The following is a 21,220-nucleotide window of genomic DNA, read 5'->3' as shown; positions in this document are numbered from 1 at the left end:
CCACCAAAACCATAAAAAAAAAAAAAATCTTTCTGCCTCCCATTTTTGCTTGAATCAAATCCACAAACTAGTCTTCCTTTTCCACCAAAACCAAAAATTCCCTCCGCCTCCCTTTTTGCTTGAATCTCATCCCCCTTTTTGCTTGAATCAAATCCACAAACTACAAAAATCAGAAATCTCAGACTACATATACTGTAATTTTTTGCTTGAATTTTGTTTTATCATTTTAGGGTGTGTTTGTTTGACATCCTTAGCTTTCACTGGATTCGACTAGACTAATAGATAGTGTAGTCCAATGTTTGACACATCAAAGGCTTAGCTTTAATGACACTAGCTCGAACTCACCTCAACTTCGGGCCTCGCTAACTGGCTCTAACTAATCCCCACCAATAGTATGGTATTAGCTAGGACTAGATCTCGCTGCTCTCTTGTCTTCTCTAAATTCGTCGCAAGTAGCCTTCTTCACTGACCGCAGCCCCCGTGACTTAAACTCTTAGAACCCGGTTCTGATTATCACCCGTGATTGGACAGGAAAAAAGGCGGAGGGAAGTGAGGGAGGGATTTGGATAGAAAAATAAAAGGAAGAGAGATAAGGAGTTGAACTGGAAAATTGCCATGGTCGCCATTCGAATTGGCAATCCTACGCTTGAGAGGGATGAGTTAAGGTTTCTTTGGGGAATCAAAAATTTGGGAGGCCAACTTCAAAGGTGTTGAGTTCGAAATATGGAGCTACCTTTTTAGTCACTAATTTTTTTTTTCTTTCAAATTACTCCTAATCCATCTTTCAAATGCATATAAAATTATAAAAAATTATAAAACTTAAGTCTCTTTGCAATCTTTTTTTCTTTCAACTTCACACACACTCTATTTCTTTCGAATGTTTAAATCAACTATCACATGGTCTTGAAGATTGTACTTTAAGGTAATAAAAACTTTAAATTTATAGTTTGCTTATCAATAATTGGGTTATTTTAATATTCGATTCATTAGTGTGATGTTGATGTTGAAAAAAAAAACACAAGAGAAATAATTTAGCGTTGAATTTATTATACTCGTCAATTAAGTTTTATTTTTCTTCACTCTCAATTTTTTACTATTGACTGCAAAAATTTAGTACATTTGCATCTAAAAATGTGAGACGTATAATATTTAAGTAATGTTTGTATATCTATCTCTTTTTTTTATATCAAATTTTAATTATATTTGATGTAGAAATATTATTTTTTTTGTGTATTTGGCGAGGTTTTTTTTTTTTTTAATACATATGTATAAAGAACAGAGAGTCAATGAACTTTAGAGCTCCACTTCAAAGGCTCATCTATAGCCCCAAATTTTCAGGACTATGTATAAAGAACCGAGAGTCATAGAACTTTAGAGCTCCACTTCAAAAGCTCCACTTCAAAGGCTCGTCTATAGCCCCAAATTTTCAGGACTATGTATAAAGAACCGAGAGTCATAGTGTCACAGCCCGTCCCGGAATTTTAATTCCGAGGACGTGAAAAGATGAAAATGCCCTTAAACGGGACTAAGGGGTGAAAATTTAACAATTTGGATTGAGTTGGACACGTGGGATCCCCACATCCCTCAAAACCTTCCCCAATTCCCGTACCTTGTCTCTCTCTCTCTCCTCCCTCACGATTACTCTCAGTTCTCTCTCCCTCTCCTTCGAACTCACACAATTCCCGTACCTTGTCTCTCTCTCTCTCCTCCCTCACGATTACTCTCAGTTCTCTCTCCCTCTCCTTCGAACTCACACGGACCACCACAAAACCACCCTAAATCTATACCAACGACGAATCTAAGACCACCATTGGAACCCTGAAGACTTCACGATCACGATGGTATCCATTTCAAGTAAGTTTTGCTTCGGAAAACCCTAGTTTCAAAGTTCCCGTGAAATGGTACTGTTCATGATCTTTTAAATGGTTACGATTTAGGCTAAAACAAGATCACAGCGAGCTTGGTGAGGTCCCAAGGAAGCTCGGAGTGCTTCGTTGGAAGTTTTTGGACGTAAGAACACGGAGATCGACAAGTTCAAAGTTTGGCCGGAGCTTTCGAGGCTTTTTCCGGCGAATCCCCAGAGAGTTAGGAGTCGAGGTAGGTATCAATCTCTTCTTCTCGTCAAGTACTACAACTTTCCTTTTTTTTTCACTCAATTTCGTTGAGTATTGAAGAAGTTATACTCATTTGAAAAATACCCAGTTTCCGGCGACCTCCGAGGCTTTCGAGTCAGTTTCCGGCCAAACCACGGCGAACTAGGTGTTATGAAAGGTACCATTCTCTTTGTATCTTCAAGGGCTACAACTTTCGTTTTTGAATCACTTGATTTCGTTGAGAAATGACAAAGTTATGGCAATTTGAAAAACTGCCCAGAAAACGGCCGCCGGAAAAACCAGTCCGGCGACCCAAGGAAGAAGAAGGTGCTACAGTTAAAAAATAAAAATAAAAATAAAATTATTTTAAAAATATGTCGACGTCCGTGACGTCGAGTAGATCACCGTGGTATATTCATATACCCAATTTGAGCACCGTATGAGAAAGTTATTAAGGATTGTTGGTTAGGTGTTCAAATAACGTTTTATAGTTTTCACATTTAGGTGAAAATGTGAATTGATGATCCGACCGTTGGATCGTCACCAAACTTTGATACGTTGTAATACGTAATATTTGAGGATTATTGGAACTTACGGATTGGGAATCCGAGTTACGGATCTTCCGGAATTGGAATTGTAAGTCCATAATATAAAATGTTAACCGTCACTTAGTTTTGGAAATTGACGGAGATCCGACCGTTGGATGGTAATGAAATTTTAGGATGTTATCCTAGAGATATATTGTGGACCTCTGGAAGTTTTGGATTTAAAATCTGAGTGGCAGATCTTCCGGATCGATCAACATAGTGACGTATTTTATATAAGTTATATATTCTATCGATATGAATTCTGAGCCTGGATTTGATTACTATTCTAGGCGGCGATCGTCATGACGCCTTGATGTGTGGTGCTAGGGAGTTGTTGGACGAACTCCAGGTGAGTGGGCAGTTTTGTTTTCCGTATATATATATACTTGACGTTTCCCAGAAATTGAATTGAAATGAAAATATGTTTAAAATGAAATGCATATGAGTTATGTGGAAAAACGGGAAGTGAAATACCATGCATAGAATTGATATGAAAAGTATATAGAAATGTGAGTTGAAATGCCATGCATGAATTAATATATGATGCATATGTATGAATTGGTGCGGTGGACGCACAGGTAAGAATTGATTTATGATGCATATGTATGAAATGGTGCGGTGGACGCACATGTGAGTATTTATTTCTGTTATGATGATGTTGATGTATATTGAGCTCAAATCCTGCACCATAGTTTAGTGCTTATAGTATTCACCGCATCGCACGCTCGTCTTGGATCCAAGTAAATGCTAGTCGTACAGTCCACGCGGAGTGGGTACGACAGGCCAGTCGCGAGAGTGTTAGTGAGATTCCGACTGGTGGGTGACCTTAGATTATGTGCACAGATGATTTATGAGAAGCACTAGAGCGTAACTTGTGTGCAGAAGGCCGGACGGGTCACAGAGGTGACTCCGGCAGAGTGAGAGTGATAGATTTTGAGCTCTAGGTTCAACCGTACAGGCTATTAGAGGGCCTCCGGTTGATTACTTTCTTGCACCTGATATGATTATTGTTGATGCATCCATACTTAACTGTTGAATTAGACATGGCATGGCATGATTGATAAAGAAAAATGTTGAGATAGTAGTTATGAAGTTTTGAGAATATATATGTATATTTATATTTTACATTTCTGGGAAAGTATACAGGTTTTACGGAGAGGGGTTACAACGTTTTGAGAAATGTTTGGATTTGGAAAAGAATTGTTTTACTGACCCACTCAATTTTGGTTTTGCGCCCCTCCAGGTTCAGGAATCACAAAGGTGTGGTGACTACGAGGAATTCGACGGTGTTCTGACAGATTGGACAAAATTAGGACTCACCTTCGGGTGTATCAACTTATAAATTGTATCTTAAAACTTCCGTACTGTGCAAATGGTTACGTCACTCTCACGTGACGGCCAGCATGCCCTCCTTCGGGACGGGGTGTGTCACATAGAACTTTAGAGCTCCACTTCAAAAGCTCGTTTATAGCCCCAAATTCTAAATACGGGCCTAAGGGCCTAACTGTACATTTACATTTGTGTACATTTGACAGAAAGACATCAGTTACGGACTGAACATAAGTTGTATACGCACTTGACGCTGGGTGACAAGAAATAAAATAATACTACTTTATTCTTATATTACAGAACGAGAAAACAGGAATTCATTCCTCATAAAATATGAGAAAATTTTGAAATTTTATATAATATTATAAGAGTTCGTTGAAAAATATTTTTAAAATGATTAAAAAAGATTTGAGTTAAAATATTTTTAAATGAATTCTTAGTTAAGATACAAATACAAGTGAATTCTAGAAAAAGTATTTAAAATGCAAGTGAATCATGTGGGAAACACTTTAATTGCTTTTGGAATCTTTTTTTTAAGCATTTATATTATTTTAAAAATATTTCTAAACGAGCCTTAAATTATTATATAGCATCCTTAATACATGTGGTCTTTTCTATAGAAAGCTTTTTAAATGCTTTTAAAATTCAAAACTATTCTCTAACACTTTCAATAATTTTAAAAACATTTTCAAATGAGTCATAAACGATTAGATAGCATCCTTAATTATGGTCATTGTTCTTTTGGAAAAACATTTTCAAATGAGCCATAAACGATTAGATAGCATCCTTAATTATGGTCATTGTTCTTTTGGAAATAACGACCAGTTCTTTAATTTATGGAACATATGAGATAGCAGTGGCCAAATTTCCTAAGTTTTGCTTGAATTCCTCAATAAATAAAAACTGTGATGGAATTTTTTTCATTAACAAGTAAAGTGCTCGACTAATTTTCTTAATGAAAAAAGTGAAAATTTTTGAGCTGCACACGTTTATATTTTTTTTTTGAGGGCCGTGGTAGAGTACTGTAGTCTGTAGAACATCCCATGACGCAGAACATGCCAGAAGCTGAAACTATATAGCTTTGGAACTCAGATATATCTCTCAACTTTGGATTTCCATGAAGAAAAATAGATCTCCACGTGAGAGGAGTAGGCTTGCCACATCTTCTCCCCATGCATTTGTAATTTTGTACTAGCCATCTAGGCATGCCACGTAGACCACCCAAACCTCCATCTCAACCCCACGTAGCAGGGGCATCGGGACAAACCCTATCGATATAATCACAAACACCACCGCTTCGCATTTTCCCTCTCTATATAACCTCTCCGAAACCCTAACAAAAACGCACCAAATTTATTTACAGAATACTATATCATCGTTTTCATTGTCGTGGGTATGGAAGTGATGAGCCTGAGGAACTTGGGTTTCGATCCCAACTTGCTGGAGACCCTGCACGACCTGCTCGACATCTCCGACGAGCAGAACCAACAAAGCTACCAGGCCCCCTCTCGCCGGTACGTCCGGGAGGCGAAGGCCATGGCCGCCACACCCGCAGATGTGAAGGAGACTAAAGATGCCTACGTTTTCGTGGTGGATGTTCCAGGGCTGAGGCCGGATATGATTAATGTGAAGATTGAGGAGGACAACGTGCTGGTGGTGAGCGGGGAGAGGAAGAAAGAGAAGGAGAGGGATCAGGGGATCAAGTACTTGAGGATGGAGAGGAGGCTCGGGAAGTATCTCAAGAAGTTTGTGCTGCCGGACAACGCCGATATTGAGAGGATTTCGGCCGAGTGTCAGGATGGGGTGCTGACTGTGACAGTTGCGAAGAAGCCGCCGCCAGAGCAGAAGAAGCCCAAGACTATTCAGATCCAGATAAGCAGCAACCAAGGCGGCGGCCAGGGAGGCAAAGGTGGTCAGCGCTGGGAAGAAGGTGGCGAAGAGGAACGTGGCAAGCAGGGCGGTGGCCAAGGTTGGGAACATGTCAAGCAAGATGGTGGCCAGGGAGGCGAAGGTGGTCAAGGTTGGGAAGAAGGTGGCCAAGTGGAACGTGGTAGGCAAGGCCGTGGGCAAGGTGACCAAGGCGGTGGCCAGGGAGGCAAAGGTGGTCAAGGCTGGGAAGAAGGTGGCCAAGAGGAACGTGGTAGGCAAGGCGGTGAGCAAGGTGGGGAACATGGCAGGCAAGGTGGGCAGAGCGGTGGGGAGCGTGGTGCCGGTGGGTATGAAGGGCAAGTTGAAGGGCGTGACAAGTAAGCGGAGGTCCGCTTGCTCTAATGGCAGTGCATGATCTGTTTACATGAGGCTACTATTGAATAGCGGTGGCAGTACGTATATATGTGCATAAAGCATATAAGCATTGTGTTATTTGGTTTTATGTGTCTGCTGTAATTTCTTATACTTTGGTTATGTTTTTCTTTTAATTTGGTCTTTCATAAAAAAAAAAAAAAGAATAAGAAGGAAAGGAAGGTTGGTGTTGTCTTTGATATATTAAGGTTAATATATTGTGCTCTTCCTTTTTGGAAATGTAAAGAACCATTATGTGAAATTAATTACAATATTAAACTGGTCTCCTTAATAACTTGTTTTTTGTGTGCCAATTTAGAGTTTAATATTTTTCAACTGATACGCATAGTTAAAATTCATCATCTTATTTATTAGGATATCAAAATCACTTATTTTTATCTGCTCATATCTTTTAATTTAGTACTGTTTTTTATTTTAGCTTTTCCGTCCTCGTCTTACCCAACAAAAAATTTGGCAAATGACTAAAGTGGCCCCGCCTCTGGTAAAACCTTCCAAAATGTTCTAGACGCTCACCGAAGAACAAAATGGAACCTACTGGAACCTCCTCCCTTCCCTCCACGTGTCTCCAGAACCTTCCTTCCCTTCCTGCTAACCCACGTCATCAACTCCTCCTATAAATACCCAGAACCACCACCATCCTCCGTAACAGTGACCAGATTTCCACTCGAAAATTCACTAAAGCCTTCGAATCGAAACCAAAGAGCGAAAATTCCACCCACCAAGAAGCGAAGAATGGACCTCAGAATCCCCGGTTTGGAAGCCCCGCTCTTCTCCACACTTCAGCACATCATCGACGCCGCCGACGACGCCGAGAAGTCCTTCAACGCCCCCACGCGGACCTACGTCCGCGACGCCAAGGCCATGGCCTCCACGCCGGCAGACGTCAAGGAGTACCCGACCTCCTACGTGTTCGTGGTGGACATGCCGGGACTGAAGTCCGGGGACATCAAGGTCCAGGTGGAGGACGACAATGTGCTTCTGATCAGCGGCGAGAGGAAGCGGGAGGAGGAGAAGGAAGGGGCTAAGTACGTGAGGATGGAGCGGAGGGTCGGCAAGTTCATGAGGAAGTTTGTGTTGCCGGAGAATGCGAACGTGGATGCGATTTCTGCTGTTTGCCAGGATGGGGTTTTGACTGTCACAGTGCAGAAGCTGCCGCCGCCGGAGCCGAAGAAGCCGAAGACAATCGAGGTCAAGATTGGTTGAAACTTTTGAGTGCTGTTTCTGTGATTTGGGTTCTGAGAATAATCGTGCGGGGATTATAACATAAGGGTTTGTGTGTGGATTTCAGGGCTTCGTTGGGGTTTTCTGGATGTGTTTGTTGTGTTTGTGTTGTGGTATTATAAGCTTGTTGGTTTTTCAGATCAATGAAGCATATTATGTGTTACTTCCTATTTCAATCTCTGTTTTTACTTTCCATTTTTTGTTGATGTTTTCATCAAATCGGCTTCAAAAACGCGAATCAGCGGAACAAATAACTCAAATAACCGAGCATTTTACGATAATCAAACAGAGTTAGTAATATGAGTGTGTTTGGAATTACGCCATACACGTTGTTCCGTGTGTAAGCATTTTAAACAGATTGAGATGAGGTACTGCCTAATTACGTTGTTCTGTTTGAGCCTATGCGGGTTCCGTTCTGTCATCTTCACTTGTAACGAGGGGTTTTATATTTTGATTTTTGTTAAGACGAATTCATTTGTAACGAGAGATCTTAGGTTTGGATTTTTGCTAAGAAGAATTTGAATTATAGCTCATTGGGAGGATAACTACATATAATAATATCTTCTTTTTTTTAAATAAATATCTTGTTAATGGACAACCTATTTTAGAGTTTACTTTTTTTCTTTAAATATTATTAAAAGGAGGAATAAATTCGAAATTATTGCATTGATTTAAAGGTGTTTTCAAATTAAATACTAGAATATTGGATCACCTGCATTTTAGAGTTTACTTGTCTTTAGTTGGCTTGTTTTTATTATATTTCGATGATTTGTCACAGAGAGTACCATTAGAGTGACTATTTTGTTCTTGTTTAATTTGAATTTGAAACACCATAACCACAGGTGCCGAGTTTAATTTTCGTTTGTTTTTTATCGTCTTCATATATTTCTGTTTTTTATTTGGGATTATCTTTTAATTTAGTACTGTTATCTATTTTAACTTTTTGGCTCTTTCTCAACAAAATATCTCGTAAATGGCTAAAGAGGCCGCCTCTAGTAAACGCTTCCATAATGTTCTAGACGCTCACAGAAGAAAATTAATGAAACCTACTGGAACCTCCTCCCTTCCTTCCACGTTTCTCCAGAACATTCCTTTGTCCCTCCTCGCTAACCCACGTCCTCCATCAAATCCTCCTCCTATAAATACCCATAACCACCACTCCCCTCCATAGCGACCAGATTCCCACTGAAAATTTACGAAAGCCTTCAAATCGAAACCGAAAAGCGAAAATTCCACCCACCAAGAAGCGAAGAATGGACATCAGAAATCCCGGTTTGGAAGCCCAGCTCTTTTCCACACTTCAGCACATCATGGACGCGGCCGACGACGCCGAGAAGTCCTTCAACGCCCCCACGCGGACCTACGTCCGTGACGCCAAGGCCATGGCCTCCACGCCGGCAGACATCAAGGAGTACCCGACCTCCTACGTGTTCGAGGTGGACATGCCGGGACTGAAGTCCGGGGACATCAAGGTCCAGGTGGAGGACGACAATGTGCTTCTGATCAGCGGCGAGAGGAAGCGGGAGGAGGAGAAGGAAGGGGCTAAGTACGTGAGGATGGAGCGGAGGGTCGGCAAGTTCATGAGGAAGTTTGTGTTGCCGGAGAACGCGAACGTGGATGCGATTTCTGCTGTTTGCCAGGATGGGGTTTTGACTGTCACAGTGCAGAAGCTGCCGCCGCCGGAGCCGAAGAAGCCGAAGACAATCGAGGTCAAGATTGGTTGAAAGTGTTTCTGTGATTTGGGTTCTGAGAATAAATCGTGCAGGGATTATAACATAAGGGTTTGTGTGTGGATTTTAGGGCTTCGTTGGTGTTTTCTGGAAGTGTTTGTTATGTTTGTGTTGTGGTATTATAAGCTTGTTGGTTTTTCAGATCAATGAAGCATAGTATGTGTTACTTCCTATTTCAATTTTTGTTTATGTTTTCTAAAATTGGCTTCAAAAACGCGAATCAACGGAACAAATAACTCGAATAACCGAGCATTTTACGAACGTAATCAAACAGAGTTCGTAATATGATTGTGTTTGGAATTACACCATATACGTTGTTCCGTGTGTCAGCATTTTAAACAGATTGGGATGAGGCACTGCGAAATTTCTCAGCCTTGAGCCTATGCCGGTTCCGTTAGGCGCCTCTGATTCGTCGCCGGACCTAGAAAACAGAGCAATGTTGAGATACCAATATCTCAACATTTTTGTCACATTTTGTCAAGATTTAAGGATGCCACTTACCGCCCTCGACACTGGGGACACCAGGGCGGTGCCATTCCGGGAAGGGAGTTTCTAGGTGGAAACCATTGGATGCAGCAAGTGGTGGCACAGATTTAATGACATCTTCGTTTCCGACTTGGTTGACAGCAGTGGCCGATGCATTGAGGGGCGCCCCGGGGGGGGGGCATTGAGGGGCGCGCGGCCTCTCGAATTTCGGTGAAGATACACCCAAGATTAAAGTTGGCTTCATTCATGCTCTCTAACTGTTTGATAAAATGTTTAAAAGAAGAGTGAATAAAATGATGATGTCAGTGAATAACAAAGCATCATTAGTTTTGGACAAACATATTAATGGGATGCAATGATATCAAACATTTTTAGTGTGTTTCTTTGTTAAGCATTCATATGGGAGCAGTCTTAGAACATATTAGTTATTCTCGTAAATGACGCATTAATAGGTATTCAATATACATTTCTAAATGATCTCAGACTATCAAAACTCGATGAAATGACGATATGCATGCTATTTCTGGTAAAAAAAATTTGCGTGTTATTCTTACTGACCCCCTAATATTATTTTCTGGATCCACCACTAGTTGACAGAACATCTGCTATAAACAGCTCTCTCCACTTCCGGAACTGACAAAAACAGTATGCATCAATTTATATCGTTGAAATAATCCGAGTATAATCCGAAGAAGGTGGCCAAGAGGAACGTGGTAGGGAAGGCAGTGGCCAGGGAGGCAAAAGTAGTCAAGGCTGGGAAGAAGATGGCCAAAAGGAATGTGGTTGGCAAGGCGGTGGGCAAGGTGGGGAACCTGGCAGGCAAGGTGGACAGGGTGGTGGGGAATGTGGTGCGTGTGGGTATGAAGGGCAAAGATGAAAGGCTTGACAAGCAGGCAGAGGTCGGCTTGCTCGGATGGTAGTGCATGATCAGTGTACGTGAGGATACTACTGAGTAGCGGTGGCGGTATATATATGTAGATGAAGTATATATGCATCGTGTTATTTGGTTTTCTGTGTCTGCTGTAAATTCGTATGCTTTGTTTCTGTTTTTCATTTTGGTCTTTTATATAAAAAGAATAAAAGGGAAAGGAAGGTGGGTGCCATCTTGACTTCAGTTATATTGTAATCTTCCAATTTGGATATAAAACCAGCCTTTTTAATAACTTATTTGCGTGCCAATCAATAACCTTATTTTAGAGTTTACTTTTTTTAAATATTATTATTATTTTAAAAAGAGAAGATTCAAAAGTATTATAATAATTTAAAAAAAGGAAAACTAATGAAAAGGGCTTGAAAATTTTGAGTTTTAATGATAAGGACAAAATAAAGGGTAAAGTGAATAGTACCAGGTTTGACTTTTTAGTGTAAAAATGTGGTTTTTCGTTAAAGTGAACAGTACCGTGGGCTTTTCGTTAAAACTCCCTTTAAAAAATGGTGTTACTAAGAATTTACTTGTCTTTTGATGACTCATATTTAATATATTATCGTTTCGTCTCAAGAATACCATTGGATTGACCATTGTTACATTATCTATGAAGTGTTCACCCCAGTAGATTGACTATTGTTATATTATTTATGGAATGTTCACCAAACTCGTCGTTTAACTCGTTATCTATGTAATTTAAATTTGAAAAATACCATAAATTATTGAACCAAAAAAAGAAAATACCTCTAGCCGTCGATTTATCGAATTAATTTTCTTTTTGTTTCTTCACAAAACAAAATTAGGTGATTATCTTCTTTACATTTTTCTCCTTTGCTTTTTTTTTTGGGATTATCTTTTAATTTAGTACCGTTATCTATTTTAGCTTTTTGGCTCATTCTCAACAAAATATCTCATAAATGGCTAAAGAGGCCCTGCCCCTGGTAAACGCTTCCAGAATGTTCTAGACGCTCACAGAAGAAATGGAACCTACTGGAACCTCCTCCCTTCCTTCCACGTTTCTCCAGAACATTCCTTTTCCCTCCCCGCTAACCCCCGTCCTCCCTCAACTCCTCCTATAAACACCCATAACCACTACTCCCCTCCGTAACAGCGACCAGATTCCCACTCGAAAACTCACAAAAGCCTTCGAATCGAAACCGAAAAGCGAAAATTCCACTCACCAAGAAGGGAAGAATGGATGTCAGAATCCAGGGTTTGGATGCCCCGCTCTTCTCCACACTTCAGCACATCATCGACGCCGCCGACGACGCCGAGAAATCCTACAACGCCCCCACCCGGACCTACTTCCGCGACGCCAAGGCCATGGTCTCCACGCCGGCAGACGTCAAGGAGTACCCGACCTCCTACGTGTTCGTGGTGGACATGCCGGGACTGAAGTCCGGGGACATCAAGGCCCAGGTGGAGGACGACAATGTGCTTCTGATCAGCGGCGAGAGGAAGCGGGAGGAGGAGAAGGAAGGGGCTAAGTACGTGAGGATGGAGCGGAGGGTCGGCAAGTTCATGAGGAAGTTTGTGTTGCCGGAGAATGCGAACGTGGATGCGATTTCTGCTGTTTGCCAGGATGGGGTTTTGACTGTCACAGTGCAGAAGCTGCCGCCGCCGGAGCCGAAGAAGCCGAAGACAATCGAGGTCAAGATTGGTTGAAACTGTTTCTGTGATTTGGGTTCTGAGAAAACTCGTGCAGGGATTATAACATAAGGGTTTGCGTGTGGATTTTAGGGCTTCGTTGGTGTTTTATGGCTGTGTTTGTTATGTTTGTGTTGTGGTATTATAAGCTTGTTGGTTTTTCAGATCAATGAAGCATATTATGTGTTTTATTTCCATTTTTGTTTATGTTATCATAAAATTGGCTTAAAAAACGCGAATCAACGGAACAAATAACTCGAATAACCGAGCATTTTACGAACGTAATCAAACAGAGTTCGTAATATGAGTGTGTTTGTAATTACACCATATACTTTGTTCCGTGTGTCAGCATTTTAAACAGATTGAGATGAGGTACTGCATAATTTCTCAGCCTCTTTGAGGTTCTGTTCAAGCCTATGCCGGTTCCGTTACGCGCCTCTGATTGGTCGCCGGACCTAGAAAACAGAGCAATGTTGAGATACCAATATCTCAACATTTTTGTCAAGATTTAGGCATGCCACTGACACTGGGGACACCACGGCGGTGCCATTCCGGGAAGGGAGTTTCTAGTTGAGTGGTGGCACAGATTTAATGACATCTTCGTTTCCGACTTGGTTGACAGTAGTGGCGGATGCATTGAGGGTAGGGGGTCAACTTGTTGTGCCTTAGCCTGTTCGTTAGTGCGGAAACGAGATTCAGATTACAACCTCATCAAATCATATTTAGTTGAACAGAATAAAATACAAGAAATAAAGACACAGAGAAATTTACGAGGTTCGGCAAAAATCATACCTACATCCCCGGAGAGATATTGTTTTTCACTATGAGAATAACAGTACAAGTACACATGAGTTAAATCAACTTAACCCAATCCCGAATCCCTTGCACACCCACTCATAGAATTTTCCCAAGAGCCTCACTCTACCCCAAGAGTTTTTTCACCAGAGACCTTTCACTCTAACTCTCTTGATTTTCTCTCAACCCGTTCAACCTTTCCCATGGGAGAGTCGGATGCTTTCCCTTGGATGCTTCTATAATGCTTACCTTCCCACTTGCTACACATTACTAAATGCACAAATAGTGCATCTAGTTATAAGCATACACTAGCAACTATGCCAACAACCAAGACCAAAAAGTCTTAAGTTCACATGACATAATTATTACCTAGCCTACCTAGCATGTACCAAAGTCTATACCTAGTCTATAAAGTACAACTTTGCTTGTGGTAGTCACTATGTCTTCAATTGTTGTCAACACATGACTCATAATTACTCACAAATGTATGAGCCAAGCACAACAATCTCCACCTTGGCGAATACACCATGCAAAAATCCTTACACCCACCACCAAAGCTCATTGGCCTTATGTATTAGCATACACACCCTGAATCAACCTCGTTGGTCCTGTTCTGATTCAGTCACTGCCAATGCATGTGTAGCTGCTGCAAGCTAAAAATTCACCATTTAGCTTCAAACAGGATCTCGATACACCATCGTCTCCTCCAACAGGTTTTCCTCCTCTTCATTGTCTGCAACCTGGAAACTCGTCAGCATGCCCATTTCCAGCAACAACCCATCGAGCTAGACAAAATTCCCACACTTCCTCCTATCTCAAGACCATCTCATCACCTGTGAATCTCATAGCTCCACCTGCTGCAAAACCCATGCAACACTTGAGACTAAACATCACCAAGAGAAGTGTAGCTTCGAGTACCTAGAAGGCATACTCGAAGCCTTATGCCACAAACTTGCTACAACCCGGACCAAGATCATCATTTCTTTTTCTCAAAGGACAATTTTCCTTTTTATGCCCGAATTCTTTGCAATCGTAGCATTGTAGACCCTTGCCTTTGGAACTCGATTTGAAACTACTGTCTCCCTCAAATCCTCCTCCCAATTTTCTTCCACGATTCCAACCTTGAACAGCTAAAGCAGTCTCGTGCCCACCATCAACAATAGTCTTCTTCTTTTGTGTATCATAAGACACCAAAGAAGCATGCACCTGCTCCAAACTTACTGTATCTTTTCGATGCAGTAAGGTTGTCACAAGATTTTCATACGAATTTGGAAGTGAGGTAAGAAGTAAGAGGGCTTTTGTCTTTTTCCTCAACATCAACTTTCGCAGTTGATCCAAGCATCCTTGAACACGGCTTCCATTTCTTCAGGCTTCCATTACTCTCCTTTACCAAGAGTAAACCACCTCTCATTTTAAACTGCTCAATTGAAAATTCCATGGTGAACAACAAATCTGGACCTCTAACGAACTAAGCGCCCAACGATGCTCTGTTACCAATTGTTGTGCCTTGGCCCATTCGTTAGTGCGGAAACGAGATTCAGATTACAACCTCACCAAATCACACTCAGTTGAACAGAATAAAATATAAGAAATAAAGACACAGAGAAATTTACGAGGTTCGGCAAAAATCATGCCTATGTCCCTGGAGAGATATTGCTCTTCACTACGAGAATAACAGTACAAGTACACATGAGTTAAATCAACATAACCCAATCCCGAATCCCTTGCACACCCACTTATAGAATTTTCCCAAGAGCCTCACTCTACCCCAAGAGTTCTTTCACCAGAGACCTTTCACTCTAGCTCTCTTGATTTTCTCTCAATCCATGTTCAACCTTTCCCATGGGAGAGCCGGATGCTCTCCCTTGGATGCTTCTACGATGCTTACCTTCCCACTTTCTAAGCATTACTAAATGCACAAATATTGCATCTAGTTATAGGCATACACTAGCAACTATGCCAACAACCAAGACCAAAAGGTCTTAAGTTCACATGACATAATTATTACCTAGCATGCACCAAAGTCTATACATAGTCTATAAAGTACAACTTTGCTTGTGGTAGTCACCATGTCTTCAATTGTTGTCAACACATGACTCATAATTACTCACAAATGTATTAGCCAAACACAACACAGCTAACCCTCAGAACTTCGGTGAACGTCTATGGATACCTTGAGTGCTGATCTTCCGAGCTTTAGTGAATATCCATGGATACCTTGATGCTGCTCTTTTGAAGATTAGAGTTGGTTTCATCCATGTCCTCCAATTGTTTGATAAAATGTCTGAATGAAGAGTGAATGAAATGGTGATCTCAATGAATAACAAAGCATCATCATTCTTGGACAAACATATTAATGAGATGCAATGATATCAAACATTGTTAGTATGTTCAAGATAAGTTTGTTTCTTTGTTAAGCATTCATATAGAAGCAGCTTTGGAACATGTTAGTTACTCTCGTAAATGAGGCATTAATAGGTTTGCAGTATGTTTTTCCAAATGATTTCAGGCTTACCAAGATTCGATGAAATGATGATATGCATGCTATTTTTGGTAAAAACCATTTACACGCTATGCACACTATTCTTATTAATCCTCTAATATTATTTCCTAGATCTGCCACTGGTTGACAAAGCATGTGTTGTAAACAACTCTCTCCACTTCCGGAACTGGCAAAAGCGGTATGCATCAATTTTTATCTCTGAAATAATTCGAAGAAGGTGGCCAAGAGGAACGTGGTAGGGAAGGCGGTGGCCAAGGAGGCAAAGGTGGTCAAGGTTGGGAAGAAGGTGACCAAGAGGAATGTGGTTGGCAAGGCGGTGGGCAAGGTGGAGAACCTGGCAGGCAAGGTGGACAATGCGGTGGGGAACATGGTGCTGGTGGGTATAAAGGGCAAAGTTGAAGGGCTTGACAAGCAGGCAGAGGTCGGCTTGCTTTGATGGCAGTGCATGATCAATGTACGTGAGGATACTACTGAGTGGCAGTGGCGGTGGTGGTATATATATGTAGATGAAGTATATATGCATCTTGATATTTGGTTTTCTGTGTCTGCTGTAAATTCGTATGCTTTGTTTCTGTTTTTCATTTTGGTCTTTCATATAAAAAGAATAAGAAGGAAAGGAAGGTGGGTGCCGTCTTAACTTCATATATATATTGTAATCTTCCAATTTGGATATAAAACCAGCCTTTTTAATAACTTATTTGTGTGCCAATAGATAACCTTATTTTTAGAGTTTACTTTTTTTTTAATATTATTATTAATTAAAAGAGAGAAGATGAAATTATTATAATAATTTAAAGAATGGTGCTACTAGGAATTTACTTGTCTTTTGGTGGCTCATATTTATTATATTCTCGATTTGTCACCAAAAACACAATTAGATTGACCATTGTTACATTATTTGTGGAGTGTTCACCCTAGTAGATTAACCATTGTTATATTATTTATGGAATGTTTACCAAACTCGACATTTAACTCGTTATCTATATTCAACCAAAAAAAAAACATTTATCTATGTAATTTGAATTTAAAAAGTATCATTGATTATTGAACCAAAAAGGAAGAATACCTCTAGCCGTTGATTTATCGAATTAATTTTCATTTGTTTCTTCACATAACAAAAATAGGTGCACGATTATCTGGAAGATGATCATCTTCTGAGCTCAGGATGGGAATCCTCCTGACCATCCTATCTGGGTCGTTCAAATTGAATCTAACGGTTGCAATTATTATAACTTTTAGAGAATCTCTCTGTTTGAAGCCGTTTGATTAAATTTGAACTGCCTAAATAGGCTGATCAGAAAAATCCGCATCCTGAACTCAGAAGAGAATCCTCTTCCCGATTATCTTCTTCACATTTTTCTCTTTTGCTTTTTTGGGATTATCTTTTAATTTAGTACTGTTATCTATTTTTGCTTTTTGGCTCTTTCTCAACAAAATATCTCATAAATGGCTAAAGAGGCCCTGCCCCTGGTAAACGTTTCCAGAATGTTCTAGACTCTCACAGAAGAAATGGAACCTACTGGAACCTCCTCCCTCCCTTCCACTTTTCTCCAGAACATTCCTTTTTCCCTCCCCGCTAACCCCCGTTAACCCCCGTCTTCCCTCAACTCCTCCTCCTATAAATGCCCATAACCACCACTCCCCTCCGTAACAGCGACCAGATTCCCACTCGAAAATTCACAAAAGCCTTCAAATCGAAACCGAAAAGCGAAAATTCCACCCACCAAGAAGGGAAGAATGGATATCAGAATCCAGGGTTTGGATGCCCCACTCTTCTCCACACTTCAGCACATCATGGACGCGGCCGACGACGCCGAGAAGTCCAACGCCCCCACCCGGACCTACGTCCGTGACGCCAAGGCCATGGCCTCCACGCCGGCAGACGTCAAGGAGTACCCGAACTCCTACGTGTTCGTGGTGGACATGCCGGGACTGAAGTCCGGGGACATCAAGGTCCAGGTGGAGAACGACAATGTGCTTCTGATCAGCGGCGAGAGGAAGCGGGAGGAGGAGAAGGAAGGGGCTAAGTACGTGAGGATGGAGCGGAGGGTCGGCAAGTTCATGAGGAAGTTTGTGTTGCCGGAGAACGCGAACGTGGATGCGATTTCTGCTGTTTGCCAGGATGGGGTTTTGACTGTCACGGTGCAGAAGCTGCCGCCGCCGGAGCCGAAGAAGCCCAAGACAATCGAGGTCAAGATTGGTTGAAAGTGTTTCTGTGATTTGGGTTCTGAGAATAAATCGTGCAGGGATTATAACATAAGGGTTTGTGTGTGGATTTTAGGGCTTCGTTGGTGTTTTCTGGAAGTGTTTGTTATGTTTGTGTTGTGGTATTATAAGCTTGTTGGTTTTTCAGATCAATGAAGCATAGTATGTGTTACTTCCTGTTTCAATTTTTTATTTCCATTTTTGTTGATGTTTTCATAAAATTGGCTTCAAAAACGCGAATCAACGGAATAAATAAGTCGAATAACCGAGCATTTTACGAACGTAATCAAACAGAGTTCGTAATATGAGTGTGTTTGGAATTACGCCATATACGTTGTTCCGTGTGTCAGCAATTAAACAGATTGGGATGAGGCACTGCGTAATTTCTCAGCCTCTTCGAGGTTCTGTTTGAGCCTATGCCGGTTCCGTTAGACGCCTCTGATTCGTCGCCGGACCTAGAAAACAGAGCAATGTTGAGATACCAATATCTCAACATTTTTGTCACATTTTGTCAAGATTTAAGGATGCCACTTACCGCCCTCGACACTGGGGACACCAGGGCGGTGCCATTCCGGGAAGGGAGTTTCTACTTGGAAACCATTGGATGCCGCAAGTGGTGGCACAGATTTAATGACATCTTCGTTTCCGACTTGGTTGACAGCAGTGGCAGATGCATTGAGGGGCAGGGGGTCAGCTCATCCTTCAAACTTCGGTGAACGTTTATGTATACTTTGGATGCTAATGCTTCGAATTTCAGTGTAAAGTTAGCTTCATCTATGCCCTCTAACTATTTGATAAAATGTTTGGAAGTAAAGTGAATGAAATGGTGATCTCAATGAATAACAAAGTATCATCATTCTTGGACAAACATATTAATGGGATGCAATGATATCAAACATTATTAGTATGTTCAAGATAAGTGTGTTTCTTTATTAAACATTTATATAGGAGCAGTTTTGGAACATATTAGTTATCATCGCAAATGAGGTATTATAGGTATGCAGTATGCATTTTTAAATAATCTCAGGCCTATCAAGACTCGATGAAATAGTGATATGCATGCTATTTCTGGTAAAAAAAAAATTTGCGCGCTACGCGCGCTATTTTTATTGATCCCTTTAATATTAGTTCCTGGATCCATCATTGGTTGACAGAACATGTGCTGTAAACAGCTCTCTCCACTTCCGGAACTGGCAAAAGTAGTATGCATCAATTTATGTCGTTGAAATAATCCGAAGAAAGTGCCCAAGAGGAATGTGGTAGGGAAGGCGGTGGCCAGGGAGACAAAGGTGGTCAAGGCTGGGAAGAAGGTGGCCAAGAGGAACGTGGTTGGCAAGGCAGTGGGCAAGGTGGACAAGGCAGTGGGGAACGTGGTGTCAGTGGGCATGAAGGGCAAAGTTGAAGGGCTTGACAAGCAGGCATACGTCGGCTTGCTCTGATGGCTGTGCATGATCAGTGTCAGTGAGGATACTATTGAGTAGCGGTGGCGGTATATATATGTACACGAAGTATATATGCATCGTGTTATTTGGTTTTCTGTGTCTGCTGTAAATTCGTATACTTTGTTTTTGTTTTTCATTTTGGTCTTTCATATAAAAGGAATAAGAAGGAAAGGAAGGTGGGTGCCGTCTTGACTTCAGATTTATATTGTAATCTTCCAATTTAAATATAAACCAGCCTTTTTAATAACTTATTTGTGTGCCAATCGATAACCTTATTTTAGAGTTTACTTTTTTTTAATATTATTATTAATTAAAAATGAGAAGATTCAAAATTATTATAATAATTTAAATAATGGTGCTACTAGGAATTTACTTGTATTTTGGTGGCTCATATTTATTATATTCTCGATTTTTCACCAAAAACATCATTAGATTGACCATTGTTACATTATTTATGGAGTGTTCACCCTAGTAGATTGACCATTGTTATATTATTTATGGGATGTTTACCAAACTCGTCATTTAACTCATTATCTATGTTCAACCAAAAAAAAAAAACATTTATTTATGTAGTTTGAATTTAAAAAGTACCATAGATTATTAAACCAAAAAGGAAGAATACCTCTAGCCGTCGATTTATCGAATTAATTTTCGTTTGTTTCTTCACATAACAAAATTAGGTGCACAATTATCTGGAAGATGATCCTCTTTTGAGCTCAGGATGGAGATCCACCTAACCAGCCCATCTGGGCCATTCAAATTGAAACCAACGGTTGCAATTATAACTTTTAGAGAATCCCCCCATTTAAAACCGTTGTATTAGATTTGAACTGCCTAAATAGGCTAGTTAAGAGAATCCCCATCCTAAGCTCAGAGGATCCTCTTCCCGATTATCTTCTTCACATTTTTCTCTTTTGCATTCTTGGGATTATCTTTTAATTTAGTGCTGTTATCTATTTTAGCTTTTTGGCTCTTTCTCAACAAAATATCTCACAAATGGCTAAAGAGGCTCTGCCCCTCGTAAACGTTTCCAGAATGTTCTAGACTCTCAAAGAAGAAATGGAACCTACTGGAACCTCCTCCCTTCCTTTCACGTTTCTCCAGAACATTCCTTTTCCCTCCCCGCTAACCCCCGTCCTCCTTCAACTCCTTCTCCTATAAATGCCCATAACCACCACTCCCCTCCGTAACAGCGACCAGATTCCCACTCGAAAATTCACGAAAGCCTTCAAATCGAAACCGAAAAGCGAAAATTCCACCCACCAAGAAGGGAAGAATGGATATCAGAATCCAGGGTTTGGATGCCCCACTCTTCTCCACACTTCAGCACATCATCGACGCCGCCGACGACGCCGAGAAGTCCAACGCCCCCACCCGGACCTACGTCCGTGACGCCAAGGCCATGGCCTCCACGCCGGCAGACGTCAAGGAGTACCTGAACTCCTACGTGTTCGTGGTGGACATGCCGGGACTGAAGTCCGGGGACATCAAGGTCCAGGTGGAGGACGACAATGTGCTTCTGATCAGCGGCGAGAGGAAGCGGGAGGAGGAGAAGGAAGGGGCTAAGTACGTGAGGATGGAGCGGAGGGTCGGCAAGTTCATGAGGAAGTTTGTGTTGCCGGAGAACGCGAACGTGGATGCGATTTCTGCTGTTTGCCAGGATGGGGTTTTGACTGTCACGGTGCAGAAGCTGCCGCCGCCGGAGCCTAAGAAGCCGAAGACAATCGAGGTCAAGATTGGTTGAAACTTTCGAATGCTGTTTATGTGATTTGGGTTCTGAGAATTATCGTGCAGGGATTAATAACATAAGGGGTTGTGTGTAGATTTTGGGGCTTCGTTGGTGTTTTCTGGATGTGTTTGTTATGTTTGTGTTGTGGTATTATAAGCTTGTTGGTTTTTCAGATCAATGAAGCATATTATGTATTACTTCCTTTTTCAATTTTTTACTTTTCATTT

General features: G+C 41.1%; 6 protein-coding genes and 1 long non-coding RNA gene across 8 annotated transcripts; all 7 read left to right on the top strand.

The window, feature by feature from the left end:
• Positions 1-1,698: 1,698 nt before the first annotated feature.
• On the top strand, positions 1,699-4,151 carry LOC126631284 (uncharacterized). 2 transcript variants are annotated; one of them, XR_007626360.1, is made up of 4 exons: positions 1,699-1,854; positions 1,938-2,097; positions 2,203-3,029; positions 3,924-4,151. It is a non-coding gene; the product is annotated as an uncharacterized LOC126631284 (long non-coding RNA). The 2 variants fall into 2 exon arrangements; XR_007626361.1 differs by having other exon boundaries at positions 2,203-2,271; positions 2,971-4,150.
• Positions 4,152-5,182: 1,031 nt separating this feature from the next.
• LOC126631739 (uncharacterized) lies at positions 5,183-16,239 on the top strand. Its single transcript, XM_050301876.1, has 2 exons — positions 5,183-6,191; positions 15,835-16,239. The coding sequence occupies exons 1-2, from the start codon at positions 5,405-5,407 to the stop codon at positions 16,014-16,016; spliced, it is 969 nt and encodes a 322-aa protein (XP_050157833.1). The 5' UTR covers positions 5,183-5,404; the 3' UTR covers positions 16,017-16,239.
• On the top strand, positions 6,945-7,694 carry LOC126631740 (17.3 kDa class II heat shock protein-like). Its single transcript, XM_050301877.1, has one exon. It carries the CDS (start codon positions 7,043-7,045, stop codon positions 7,511-7,513), a length of 471 nt encoding a protein of 156 aa, XP_050157834.1. The 5' UTR covers positions 6,945-7,042; the 3' UTR covers positions 7,514-7,694.
• On the top strand, positions 8,582-21,196 carry LOC126631741 (17.9 kDa class II heat shock protein-like). The gene is made up of 2 exons (XM_050301878.1): positions 8,582-9,240; positions 20,994-21,196. Exons 1-2 carry the CDS (start codon positions 8,785-8,787, stop codon positions 21,006-21,008), a joined length of 471 nt encoding a protein of 156 aa, XP_050157835.1. The 5' UTR covers positions 8,582-8,784; the 3' UTR covers positions 21,009-21,196.
• On the top strand, positions 11,761-12,516 carry LOC126631742 (17.3 kDa class II heat shock protein-like). The gene has a single exon (XM_050301879.1). It carries the CDS (start codon positions 11,867-11,869, stop codon positions 12,335-12,337), a length of 471 nt encoding a protein of 156 aa, XP_050157836.1. The 5' UTR covers positions 11,761-11,866; the 3' UTR covers positions 12,338-12,516.
• Positions 17,226-17,994, top strand: LOC126631744 (17.3 kDa class II heat shock protein-like). The gene has a single exon (XM_050301881.1). The coding sequence runs from the start codon at positions 17,355-17,357 to the stop codon at positions 17,820-17,822; it is 468 nt and encodes a 155-aa protein (XP_050157838.1). The 5' UTR covers positions 17,226-17,354; the 3' UTR covers positions 17,823-17,994.
• Positions 20,444-21,196, top strand: LOC126631743 (17.3 kDa class II heat shock protein-like). The gene has a single exon (XM_050301880.1). The coding sequence runs from the start codon at positions 20,541-20,543 to the stop codon at positions 21,006-21,008; it is 468 nt and encodes a 155-aa protein (XP_050157837.1). The 5' UTR covers positions 20,444-20,540; the 3' UTR covers positions 21,009-21,196.
• Positions 21,197-21,220: the final 24 nt, after the last annotated feature.

Source organism: Malus sylvestris, chromosome 8 (genome assembly GCF_916048215.2).
Source record: "Malus sylvestris chromosome 8, drMalSylv7.2, whole genome shotgun sequence".
Classification (NCBI taxonomy): domain Eukaryota; kingdom Viridiplantae; phylum Streptophyta; class Magnoliopsida; order Rosales; family Rosaceae; genus Malus; species Malus sylvestris.
The sequence above is the reverse complement of the archived record's forward strand: the minus strand, read 5'-3'. Positions and strand labels throughout refer to the sequence as shown.

Excerpts from the sequence above, each read along its gene's own strand:
- LOC126631739 (XM_050301876.1), top strand. The coding sequence starts at position 5,405 with ATGGAAGTGATGAGCCTGAGGAACTTGGGTTTCGATCCCAACTTGCTG. Across the intron at positions 6,192-15,834 it reads TGGGGAACATGGCAGGCAAG|GTGGCCAAGAGGAACGTGGT; the intron begins GTGGGCAGAGCG and ends AATTCGAAGAAG.
- LOC126631740 (XM_050301877.1), top strand. The coding sequence starts at position 7,043 with ATGGACCTCAGAATCCCCGGTTTGGAAGCCCCGCTCTTCTCCACACTT.
- LOC126631741 (XM_050301878.1), top strand. The coding sequence starts at position 8,785 with ATGGACATCAGAAATCCCGGTTTGGAAGCCCAGCTCTTTTCCACACTT.
- LOC126631742 (XM_050301879.1), top strand. The coding sequence starts at position 11,867 with ATGGATGTCAGAATCCAGGGTTTGGATGCCCCGCTCTTCTCCACACTT.
- LOC126631744 (XM_050301881.1), top strand. The coding sequence starts at position 17,355 with ATGGATATCAGAATCCAGGGTTTGGATGCCCCACTCTTCTCCACACTT.
- LOC126631743 (XM_050301880.1), top strand. The coding sequence starts at position 20,541 with ATGGATATCAGAATCCAGGGTTTGGATGCCCCACTCTTCTCCACACTT.